Source organism: Falco naumanni, chromosome 9 (genome assembly GCF_017639655.2).
Source record: "Falco naumanni isolate bFalNau1 chromosome 9, bFalNau1.pat, whole genome shotgun sequence".
NCBI lineage: Eukaryota > Metazoa > Chordata > Aves > Falconiformes > Falconidae > Falco > Falco naumanni.
The window spans coordinates 4,786,686-4,798,994 of NC_054062.1; the positions used below are offsets into that span (position 1 = coordinate 4,786,686).

Below are 12,309 nucleotides of genomic sequence, written 5' to 3' on the forward strand. Positions count from 1 at the left end.
CAGAGCTTACACCAAATGCTAGAGGCAGCGACGAGTCTGGCACGAGGTTAAGGATTGTCTGGGAAGGTTTTAATCTTCTTCCTTCCCAAGAGCCCAGAGCAGGGGCAGAAAGGGGATTCGGCCTCTAATGTGGATGGAGAAGAGTTGTCTAGAAGAGTAGTTCATGCTTTCCATCTCAACTCAAACCCAAGCCCACAGCCAGGCTCTGGGAGGCAAGTTATCTGGAGCTGACACACATCGAGCAGCATCTCCCACACCAGCAGCAGCCTCTAGCACACAGAGGACTTGGCAGTTGCTCCCTGTGACCCAGGGGACATCCTACCTCCCACAACCAGCCAGCCCATCACACAAGTCACACCTAATACAGCTCTCCACTCTGAGGCTGCAGACCGGCTCCCAGCAAAATACTGTATTGTTGCCACAGTTTGACCCATCTTTGTCCCTGTGCAGCTGCCTGCGGGCAATGCTCCTGCCACACATCAGCCCAGCTGGAGCTCAGGACCACCCTGCAGATCCCTCTGCAGTGACACAAGCTTTGACATCATTTAGCCTCCAGGAGCAAGATCTGCTGCTCAGCCATTTCTTCCTCAGGTTGGCATTTGCCCTCTGCACCCTGCAAGAGGCTGGACCAGCCAAATGACTCACAGCCATGGAAGGGACAGTCCCTCCCTTCCTGGCCCTGACCTTTCAGTGAGCTGATTTCCAGGACAGGAGAGCCAGCCCTGCAAGCCCAAGCTAAGCAAAACCCATCCTAAGGGCTGGGCCACAAGTGCCTCTTCTCCCCAGCTGTAGCAACGGGGCTGTATCTGCCTGCTGTCAGGCTCCGGCAGGAGGACGCCGCCGGGTCTCCCACACGACCTGCAGGAAGCCCAGACCCACAAACGCAGCCCCACACTGCAGGAACCAGCTCCTCAACACAGCCGGTGAAAACTCCACCTGTACCAACAATGAGGGAGCAACAGCTCTGCTAGGAAGGCAGAGCGCCCACAGCCATTATTTTGGCTGTGCACGAGTTATTTTAGCCAGAGTCCAACGCGAGGAGTGGCACGTTCGCGCAGGTAGCATCGACACACGGAGGATGTCCTCATTCTAGCAAATGCAGAAGTCTCCAAAGGGAGACTGGGCAGGTGTGTGCCTGTAGAAAAGCAAAGTAGCAAATCTTCTCAGAGTCCTCCCCCAGGCAGGTTGATCCTCTCCGCTCTTCAAGCAGTTTCTTCCATCAGGTTGAGAGCAACAGGGAAACCTACACTTTCCAGCTCCTCCCCAGAGTAAGAGGTCAACATACACCCCAAGAGAAGAAAGCAAACTGTTGGGTTCCCGTTTAGAACAAACTCCTGTTCAAACAGAAGGCTCCTCTCCCTTGTAGAGCTGACAGGTTTATTTATAGCATCACAGTGTTTTATCAGCACGTTGGCTGCCCTCAGAGGAAGGGGTCATCTCAAACATCTGGAATGAAATCCCCAGCTGAGCACATTTAACAAGCCTGTCTTTGCACATGTCAGGCTGTGGGTGGAAAACTCACTGGCAAACAAGGCCACACGGGCTGTGGGAGGGGGATGCCCACATGCCACAAAGCCTGTGCCTTGGATCTGCCAGTCCTGCTGCCAAAGGCAACAGCAGCTCCTTAGCAACAGGCATCAAACACTGTGGCATCTGTGTGGACCAACAGGCTGCACCCTGTCCTGCCCTTCACCCCGATCCCCACCACATCACTGCTGCCTCAGCCACCTCACTGCTCACCAAACGTGCTCCAGAGAGGACTCCCTCAGCATCCCTTCTCCAGAACTGCCTCTTGCAAAAAAAGGACAAGTTTGGGTGTTTTTTTTTAAGCTTCAGATTGATGCAGGTCCTAGCACCGCGACAACCCAACAGCCTGGGAAGAGAGGTGTGGGGAATGGGGTTACTCTGCCTTGAGAGCCCACAAGGACAGAGGTGGCTGCACCGTCACAGCCAGAGAGCACAGAGCCCATGCGCACAGCCTGGCAGGGGTGTACAGCCACACAGCTGTCCCTGCCCTCACCGTGCCACCTACCCTGGCCTCCCCACTGCAGGCACCAGCGCCAGGCTGCCCACCAACGCACCATGGCCTTCCCACAGGACAGCCCGGGCTGGCCCAGGGACAGGCAGCATCCCTCATTAGTGGCTACAGAGAAAGCAGGGAAGAAAGTCGTACCTCAGACCCATTTGGGGAGCCCAAACTCCTGCCCCATCCTAAAGAGGTAGCACGGCCCTGCAGAATTGCTCCATGCAACGCCTGCTGCCACACACAGGGCTGGGGTCAGCAATGCCAGCCCTTGGGTCCTTGTGCAAGGAGAGCAACCACACACCACCACAGCCTGCCGAGGGACCAGCCTCTTCCTCCCAAGCCAAGATGGCATATGCAGACACCCTGTGTGCTGGGAACAGCCAGAGCAGACAGCAGTACAGGAGGCACTGCGAGAAACTACGGAGTTGGCAGTAAGAGGCAGATCTCACAGCTCACTATGAATATCCCCATGCCAGCCACCCACCTCAGCCACACTGCCAGCACTCGCTGCCTCCTCTCCTAAGATCTATTCCTCTGAGTATCAGTGGGGAAATGCAGAGAGGTTGCAGAGGAGCAGAAGGCTGGTGGAGATAGCTGCAGCGTTTCATGTGGATCATCAACCGCTCTGCTGTGTGAAGCCAACTTTCAAGCTCAAGAAACATCTTTCCTTTCTACTTCTCTGGACTGAAATTCAAAGGGGAAAACTCTGACCTGTTTAGAGACCAGCATGCCTGTCCTCCTAGAGCTATGCTTGAGGCTCGCTTCTGTTTGCCCCATCCACGAGACAGCCGTCTGTGCTTTTACTAGGATGGGACAAGCTCCAGACCGGGCTTGTAGCAAGTCAGACACTGGCAAAGAGGAGCTCAGCTTGTTACCCAGCAGATCTCTGCAAATAACATGACCTGTCACTGCCTGCGCTCCCTCCTTCTCGCCCAGCGCTCGGTACAGCTCGGCATAGCCCAGGTGCAGCCCAGCTCCTGGTCTCGTCCTTGCCACGCTGCCCCGAGCAGCTACACCCAGCTCTGCGGGGCTGCAGGCTGCCTGCCAGCACCGGCACCTCCCAGCAGCACATGCTGCCAGCTTGGTACAGAAACATCTCGTATTTAGGATCTCAGTGAGGTCCAGGAGAGTTTTACTTACAATCCCCTGAACAACACAGATCCTAATTCACTGCCAGCCTTTTCAGGGGACCTGGGCCACTTAAACTTGCTATTGTGAGCCCTGGACAATGCGAACATAAGCAAGCTGCGCTCTTCAAAGAAAAAACAAGGCTGTACATACATAAGCACTCAGAGCATCTTAATCTTCAATGTTTGGCCCCTAGAACAGCCCTGTAGGAGGAGAATGCAGGTCCCAGATGCCCAACGTGGAGCAGAGCCAGCAGCTCGCCCCAGCTCACAGGAATGCTGACGGACACCAGGACTTGCCAGCACTCAACACTTCAGCCAGCCAGGGACCACAGCCACTCTTCCTCGGGCTGAGCAGCCCTGAAACAGAAGAGCAGAACCTCTTTTTTTATAGCTTGCCCAAAGTGAAGTAGGTTTCCACCCAGCACTTAACACTACTTTAGGCCAAAGCAGTTATGATATTCCCGTACACTTGACTTGGCTGTCTAAAAAAGGAAGAACCAGGCAAGAAACCCCACCACAGTCCACCACACAGTGCTGCAGGTCCCAGGAGGCTTTTGCTGGGTGTGTTAATACCAGTCAGGTTTACGCTGTAACAGACTGCCCCTTTAAATTCATTCACAAATTTGATTGTTCTTTGCCAGCAAGTGCAAAGCCAGGCACCTTCTCCCACCTCGCTGGCAGAACAAGCCAGCAATTCACCCGATACAAGGAGCAGCCAGGGAGGCTGAGCTCTCTGATGTCCTGGGAACACACCTCTGTTTGCCACCACTTCCAGCTCGGCTCTGTTCTTCCCACATCTCAGAGCAGGTTCAGCGAGCTCTTCCCCCCAGACAGCCCCTCTGCTCCCACCGCAGAAGCATCACCCCTCCACACTGGGTGCAAAAGCCACTGAAGGCAGATAAATAGCCGACTGATCAGGTTTCTCTACTTACCACAAAGAGGTTGATTCACCAGAGCCTACTCCCTTCTCAGGCTCTTTCTAAATAAAGGCTTCAAAGACTTCTGGAAATTCATGCTTAACAGGCTTACTGTAATGCCCGGGTACAAGGGCTCCTGTGGGCCAGACTCTGCTGCAGGACTGCGTCATGCTCATTTTCTTCTGAGACTCCCCGATACACTTGTCTAGGAGTTAAGGCTACAATAAGTCTTGTTGGCTGATGCTCATTTTGGCAGATCCTCACTGCCACCCACAACACAGCTCTCCCAGTCTTTTCAGCCACGGCCAGCCCTGCAGATGCAATGCAGATGCTCAGGAGAGGAGGTGACGCTCCTCCATCACCTCCTGGGGCTCAAGGGATGGATCCCAGGCACAAACTCCCCAGTACCTGGCCTCCGTCCTGAGAAAAGAACACTTGCAAAGTCAGCTCAGGACCCAGTCAGCCAGGAAAAGGTCTGTTACAGGCTGGACAACCCCCACCACGTGCACCTGGGGCTGAAAGGATTCAGCAGAGACAATATTGCCATAACCAGGCATCCCGAGCAAGCCTCCGCATCCAAGGCGCTGAGAAGGACTAAAGCAGCAAGTTCAGGACTGCTCAGCCACCCTGGAAACAACAGTTTCAGCATGAGGGGTTGGAGCCTGCATACAAGGAGAGAAGCCAAGAGCACGGGGGACAAGCAACCAAGCGTAACTGCACCAAGGCCCATCCACCCTGCGGCCACCCTTCCTCCAGGTGCTAAACTCGTGAGTCAGCAGCTAGAATTTGCTGAGACACCTCCAATCGTCTGCTTTAGCGCCGCTGCAGCTCCCAAGCACAAGCCCGAAGCCAACTCACCTCCCCCTAGCAGGAGAGGTTTCAAGTGCCTTTTCCTGAAGAGTAAAGCAGTAAAGCAACCCCGCGTTTTCGTGACTCCTCATTTCACCCGGGCAGCAGCGCAGGCAGGTCCTCCGGTGGGGAGGGAGGAAGGCACAGCGTGGGATGGCATGACAGGAGATCCCAGCCACCACGCCTCACCTGCTCCCCGCTGAAGATTTCATACGCCACACCGAGCTCTCGAGTATTGCTTTCACACGTCTCAACTGTCAAGAAATCCCCCCGCCCCACCATCTCCAGAGAAAGCAGCCAGAATCCACTTCATTCTGCATAATAGCTGCTCCTATGATTTTCTTTGATGCCATTCAATACAAGCAGCTGGATTCTCTATTTATAGCAAGATCATCAGTTTGGAAGGACAACATAGGTTCTTGTTATTACCACAGCACCAGATACATAACAGATCTCTGCTATGCGAGGAGTGCTACAAGTTGGTACGACAGTCCCTGTGGCCAGGCTGGACACCTCCAGAGGTCCAAGCAGACAGAAAATTGGAGCATTTGTGACCGAGAGCTGCACCCTGGACCTGACATTCAGTCCCTTGCTGACACTCCCCATCAAGGCGGCACCAATTCATTCCCGCACACATGGAGCTTTCCTCCCTGAAGACGCTGCCTTCCGAGCCAGTTTTATTCAAGCGTTATTGTAGGGAGCATGTGGGATTCAGGCAGGCGCATTTGGGAGGGAGGGACAGCAAGCTGCAGCAGCATTGTTACTGTTGGCCTGAGTTGCTAAAGCCAGAACGACCGAGAGCACGGTTCCGTCAGCAAGAACAAAAGATTGGAAGTTATAAGCCTTAGTGCTCCAGAAATGATTCATTCTTCTTGGAAACAGCCTTTTTGCTACCTACAGATATGTGATAAGCTCCACTTTTAATCAAGGTTAAGGTGCTCAGAGGTCAGGGTGTTTTTAAACTAGGTGTTCAAATTATTCCAGGCTGGCACTAGCTTGTCACCCTCACCTTGATGAGGGGGTCAAAAGTAGCGTCCACCCTTATCTCAGGACACCCCCCATATCCTCTCTGCTGCCATCACCCAGCATCTCAAGGTCCTGATACACCTGTGGGAGTTAGCTCAAGGCATTCAGTTCAATCACAGGGCTCTGACCACCCCTTCAAACGGTCCCTGATGCTGGACAAAGTGGTTCCCAGCCACAGCTACCCACCTCCTGGTGTAAGTCCTCTATGCACAAGCTTATTCGCAGCAAAACCCCCAGCTCACACTTGACGCTGGCACCTCACCAGCTAGTTTTAACTGGTCATCAATGAGACTTGGGGGATGTGGAGTTGCTGTTAAAAAGCCATCTTGAGGAGAGAGAAGCCTGCACATCTTTGTGGTCTGAAGCCATTTCACCTCCTGTTTCAGATCCTGGACATGACACAGGGACTCTGAGCACACACAGGCACAACTGTGCACAAGGTAAAACTCTCAAGACCGGTCCTTTGCTCATTTTCTCCTCTCCTAAGCAGTTTGCACTTTTACACAAGAGATGGGAAGAGCAACAGATTTTAAGAGCAGCCCAAAGAGGTAATTAACTTCCACAGCAATCCCTGTTGCCAGGCTTCAGAGGTCACAACAGTAGCCTAAAGGCTGTGTGCTGGATATCTCAGCAATCAGCCCTCAAGAACAGAGGCACCAAACCAAAACCCAGCCCCTGGCATGCTTGCCAGGCTGTTGCAGAAGCAGCTGCCCTGAGCAGGAGGAGTAAAGACTTGCCCCAGTGCCTGGCAGAGCACCTTTCTCTACGCTTTTGCACAGGTCAGGTCTACAGCAGCCCCGCAGCACAACCCAACCACCCCATTGCCCTTCTTCTCTTGGAAGAGCCCAAGCGTCACCTCCTTCTCCAGACAGCAGATGGTCTGCATGCCCATCCTACTCTTTCTGGCTGTCAGTGCCTCTAGCAAGACTGTGCCAAGTCAAGTGACAGTTATGTGTCTTCTACAGATGTATTTCCTCTTCCCCACGGATGACTTTCAGCAAAAGGTATTCCACAACATGCTATGAGCAGAGCATGCCTGTCCATGCACACACACCTCCTCTGGCAGAGGGGCTAGCCCCAGCCATCATCCTCCTCAGCTGCTCCTCCTCGCCCAACCCTGCCTGCAGGGCCATGCCAGGGATGGGGAGCTGCCTCCAGAGGAGAGGGATGGAAACCCACAGAATTCCTCCTCCCAGCCAGGAAGCCTCCCTGCTGCTTACCTGACTCCAGCCCCGAAAGACAAGCTACATCTCCGACAGCCCTGCACTGCTGCCGGGAAGGAATAAGCACTCACACCCCATTTGTCACACTTGGAAGCAAATCAGACAGACAGAACTCTGCTCCACTTGTTCTCCCATTTTGTTAAACAAGAGATGGGAGGCCGCAGCACGTCTCCTCGCCAAGGAAAGCAGCAAGCAGAGTTTTTCAGATGAGCACAAGTGGTGCGCGGGCGGGGGGAGCAGCAGAGAGAGGCACACACTGCAGCGACAAGAGACACAAAACAATCTCGTGATTAGTTATTAACTCCCGAGGAGTTGGAGCTCTAGCAGCAAGCCAGCCAGGAGAGCAAAAATCCCTCTTTTGTTCCACAGCCTCAGACAGACTTGGCCACACAGCTCCCTGCTGTCTCACTCCAGACAATGAGAAAAGAAAGTTAATCCACTTTGCCTACAGCAGGAGCCATCCAGCCTGCCAGAGCGATGCTGCAGAACGATGTATGAGCATTCCTGCACATCAGTGCCAGCCTCCCCTCATGCTGGCACCCATCGCTGCTAGCGGATGCCGGATGGCTCAAGGACCTCACCGGGCACTGCCTATATCGCCAGGGGCAGCAACAGCTTTGAATCCGCTCCTGCCTTCCAAACCCACCGTGCCCTTGCCCAGCTCTGCACTGCAGGCGCCGCGCTCCCTTCCACACTGCCACCCAAAGCGGAGACCAACCGTGGGGTTCCTCCCACCCCGATGATGTATAGGTGACCTTACACACCTACATTTACACCTACATTTATACCTAAATTTCAAATCCACCTTTACAGAAGAAAAACTTCTGACTCAGGATAGAGCAAGCTTCAGACTATGAACCAGGGACTGAATCCATGCTTTGAACATCACTTTCCCAAGCAGCCCAAGCCACAGCCTTTCTGCAGGAACAGTATTCTCTGTTTCAGAGGTCAGGTGGTAGAAAGGATCGTGGCCAACAGTGACCTTCAGTGTCACCTCTTCCCCTCAGGAATGGCACAGGTTACACACACAACAAAACCACCTTACATGTTAGCCAAACGCAAACTTCTTCCTACTGCCCTTCTAGGGAAACAGAAGCCATCTTTTAGTTTGGATACATACTTAGGTTTCAAGTGACCTGCTTTTCAAACCCCTTCTTCACCTCCAGCCTTCTTGGTTCTCTATATAAGAAGTGAGAAAAATTACTACATTTAAGATTAGAGAAGGAAATTATGATTCACAGGCTCTCTGCTCTGCAGAAATGGGAATTACGTACCTGGGTACTTCTAGAGCACGAACAGACATAGGTACTTCTGTCTGCAGCTTTGTAGTTCAAGGTAGTGATTTTAAAGTCAAGTCATCACTGCATAAACCTGGACAGCTAAATAATAGAGTAGAGAATAGCAAAGTGCTGAAATCTGCTCCAGAAAGCACTCGCAGGTTTCTTTAGTGACCCACAAGAGAGGGCTGTTATTTCAACATTACACTTCTGCCCGCATGAAGGCTCGCCGAATGGCAGGCAGCAGGACTGAAATAATCTGCACGGCCCCTGGAAGCCGCAGAGTTGAGAGGAAAGTGCTCCAGCATCCCCGAGCAGCACCAGCCTTTGTCCCAGCACGCTCCTGCCAGCGACCCAGCCGCCTGCCCTGCTCTGAACAAACTTATTTCCCTTCTCCCTCCTCCCGAATTAACTCCCTCTCCAGCTGTCCCAGCGCCAGCTTCCTGTTAAGCTTAATTATTCTTTGTACACCGAGTTTGATGATTTACCCAGCAAGCCAGGCACAATGATTAGGAATTCTGCATTCCCATTAGCGCTCTCCCCCGAGGCTCCGAAGTTTTCCGGGAAGGACCTTAACCCCAGCACAGCCACGGGGAGAAGCGTGCCACCCCAAATGGTCTGTGTGGGTCATCAAAGGGCAGTCAGTCATCTTTTGTGACGCTGCCACAAGGCCAGCTGAAGATGTGCTACGGAACAGTCTTTATTGCTAGTCAGCAGGGCTGACACAGAAGGCAGCGTAGGTGGAAGCATTTATGATCCCAAAAGGTGTGTCTCCAGTTACGCTTTCCTATGACCCAAGATTTCTTGGGTGGGTGTTTAGCAAGGCAGAACGAGCTTTGTTTGTTTGCATTGTCCACCTTTTAGAAGGTGCAATTTTCAAGAGCCGTGAAACGAGTTACCCTGTGAAGTAGTCATCGGCAGGCTTGCTGGCATCTGTGATCTCAAAAACCACAACACAGAGAAGCCACCCCACCAGACTGGTCCAGCTCAGGAAATGGAAAGCACCATGCCGCAGTGCTGTGAGCCAGACCTGCACTGGGCGAGGACTTTGTGTCTTCTCCTTTGAGCTGTTTATTAATCTGAAAAGCCATAGCTGGTCACAGAGGTGTAGGTATACATACTGTATCAGAAAAGTTGATGCCACCCACCTCTCCTCGCATCCCAGAGGAAAGCTACAGCGTGTCAGGGGTTGTCTGATTCCTCCCCTGCTGAGCCTGTGGAGCTCAACGGGGCTGACTAGTCCCTTTGAGACCTCTCCCCAGCAGGTTGTTGCCTGCTGTCAAACCAAGGAGGATGTTTCAGCAGCAACACAAGCCGCCTCCTCGGAGGGCAAGACACTTCCTTCAGCCAGAAGGAAGGCGAGAGGCCCCATCTGAGAGATCCCCAGCCCCAACGTGTGGGTTTAAACACCAGAACAGCAGGGAGGATGCACAGCAAGAAGTCACCCTTGTGCTCTGCAGATGCTGGCATCACATCCCAATGTGACTTATTCGGGCAGGTTCAGACACCAGTAACAGAAAGTTTTCCAGCCCAGCTGGTGGAGGCAACATGCAGGGACCTCAGCCCAACAGAGCTGCTCAAGTCACCTCTACACCAAGGCAGAAGGAACAGCCACACACAGCCCACCTCAGATTTTGGCTCCATGCTTCTGCCCATTTCCCTAGAGCTCAACTGCCCCAGCTTCTTACCAAAATCCTTGCCCCAGCATCAAACACCAGATCCAACAGCAAAACCCCTCCTGGCTTCAGGGCTAATATTGATGCCAGACCCTGAAGCTTCACAGAGTCAAAGCAATAAGGAAGCAGAAAGAAGGTCTACAACAAAGAGACACCTTCTTCCTTCCCCACAATGATCAGGTGCAGCACACCAGGAAGCAAAGATCTGGTGTAGAGAGAACCTGGCTGCTCCCCTCCAAGATGGGAGCTGTAGAGGAAACAAAACAGTAAGGTGTAACTGTGGTCAGCTGGCTGTGCGAGGGGCTGGCACAACCGAGCCCTCCATGGCCAAACGCTCTCATCTCATCCAAAAGGCACCTTCAGGGAACAGGCGTGGAAGTCAACGGGATGGGCCGAGGATGGAAGTCAGCCACACTTCGTTAAGAACGTGTTTGCTGGGAGTAGTACATCTGGGAGTATCCTCCAAAGATAAACGCTGGACCGTGCAACTGTTCTGCTCTGAGAGGAGTGAAAGAGACTACAAGTCTGCACTTGTCCTAGATACCTTTTTCCTCAGGAAGCTTCCAAAAAGCTATTGCAGACAACGGGGAGAGCTGCTTGCAAAAGCAAGCCATAGGCAAGCGTATCCACCGTCACCCAGGCTGACGTCTCTGTTCAAGGGACTTTGCATTTTACAGTCTTCGGTTCCCCCCACCCCAACAATTTGTTATAAAGGAAGAAGCGTGCACATAGAAGCAAGCAAGACAAAATCCAGCAAACCAGTTTGCACTTCCACAGCATCGAGCACAAAAGTAACTTGGAAACGCGAATGACTTCCCTAGGGTGGGGGAACACATTCCCAGTTTGGAAAATCCAAACTGAGCAGCTCAGCTCAGCTCACCTCCCGACACACACACACGCTCCATCCCCATCCCCCTGCCCTAACACGCTGTACCAGGCGGGCCTGGGTCTCCCTCGGAGCAACAGCCGCCCACAGCCCCCACACAGCGGGGGGCACTGGTGCCCCCCCGGCACACACAGCCTGGGTATCTCCCGAACCGGCACTTCCACAGCTCAGAACGTTCGTGTGAGACGTTACCAAACGCCTTCTCGCCGCGGAGCCGCCTGCAAACGGGTGGCTGCCGCCCTGCCGGGCACGGGCCGCCGGGACCCCCCGCCCCGCCGGGACCCCCCGCCCCGCCCCGGGGCCGACGCCACGGCGCTGCGGGCACCGGCGGGGGGCGCAGGTTCCCCCGGTGCCACCGCCCTGCACCCGCCGGCTCCGGCGGTGCCTGTGAGCCACCCTCGCCCTGGGTGTTTTTGGGTTTTTTTTCCGGGGGTGCTGGTTTGTTTGCTTTTTTCATGGGAAAAAGTAAAAAGTAAGAGGGAAGCAAAAGAGAAAATACCCCCGCACAGGCGGCTCCTGCCCGTCCCGCAGCGGGGGAAGCGAGCTGCAAGCCCCGCAGCACCCGGGCCCCAGCACCGCCGGGGGGGCGGACCCGGCTCCCGCCCGCGTCCCCCCCCCCGCCCCGGCAGCGGCCCCACGGGCGAGGGCAGCCCGCGCCCCCCGGCCCCGCGGCGGGAACCCGGCCCGGCCCCCCCCCGGCCCCGCCGCCCGGAGAGGCGGGCAGGGGCAGCCACGGCCCCGGGGAGGCGGCGGGCAGGCCGCGGGCTCACCTCGGTACTGCAGCGAGCCCGAGAGGCGCACGGTGACGGTGCCGGCCAGCGGCTCGCCGGGGCTGTAGACGACGCGGCTGTCGCCCAGGCGGATCTCGAACAGCTGCACCTTCCCCATGGCCGCGCCGGCCCCACCGGCCCGGCCCGGCCCGCTCCGCTCCGCCGGCAGCGCTACCTGCCGCCCCGCGCCGCGCCGCGCCGGCCCTGCCCGCCCGCCCGCCCCGCCCCGGCCCGCCCCGGCCCGCCCCGCGCCGCGAGGGAAGGGCCGGCTGTGGGGCTGGGCTGTGAGGGAAGGAGCCGGCTGTGAGGGAAGGGGCAGCTTGTGGGGCCGGGCTGTGAGGGAAGGGGCAGCTTATGGGGCCGGGCTGTGAGGGAAGGAGCCGGCTGTGAGGGAAGGGGCAGCTTATGGGGCCGGGCTGTGAGGGAAGGAGCCGGCTGTGAGGGAAGGGGCAGCTTATGGGGCCGGGCTGTGAGGGAAGGAGCCGGCTATGAGGGAAGGGGCAGCTTATGGGGCCGGGCTGTGAGGGAA

The 12,309-nt window shown here is 55.3% G+C and overlaps 1 protein-coding gene across 2 annotated transcripts in view; it reads right to left on the reverse strand.

The window, feature by feature from the left end:
- The window catches only part of ARRDC1 (arrestin domain containing 1), a 39,933-nt gene extending 27,962 nt beyond the window's left edge, over positions 1-11,971 (reverse strand). For both annotated transcript variants that reach the window (XM_040607119.1, XM_040607118.1), the window contains exon 1: positions 11,781-11,971. In XM_040607119.1, coding sequence (XP_040463053.1) covers positions 11,781-11,898 — 118 coding nt within the window. In that variant the 5' untranslated portion in view covers positions 11,899-11,971. The remainder of the gene's footprint in view (positions 1-11,780) is intronic.
- Positions 11,972-12,309: the final 338 nt, after the last annotated feature.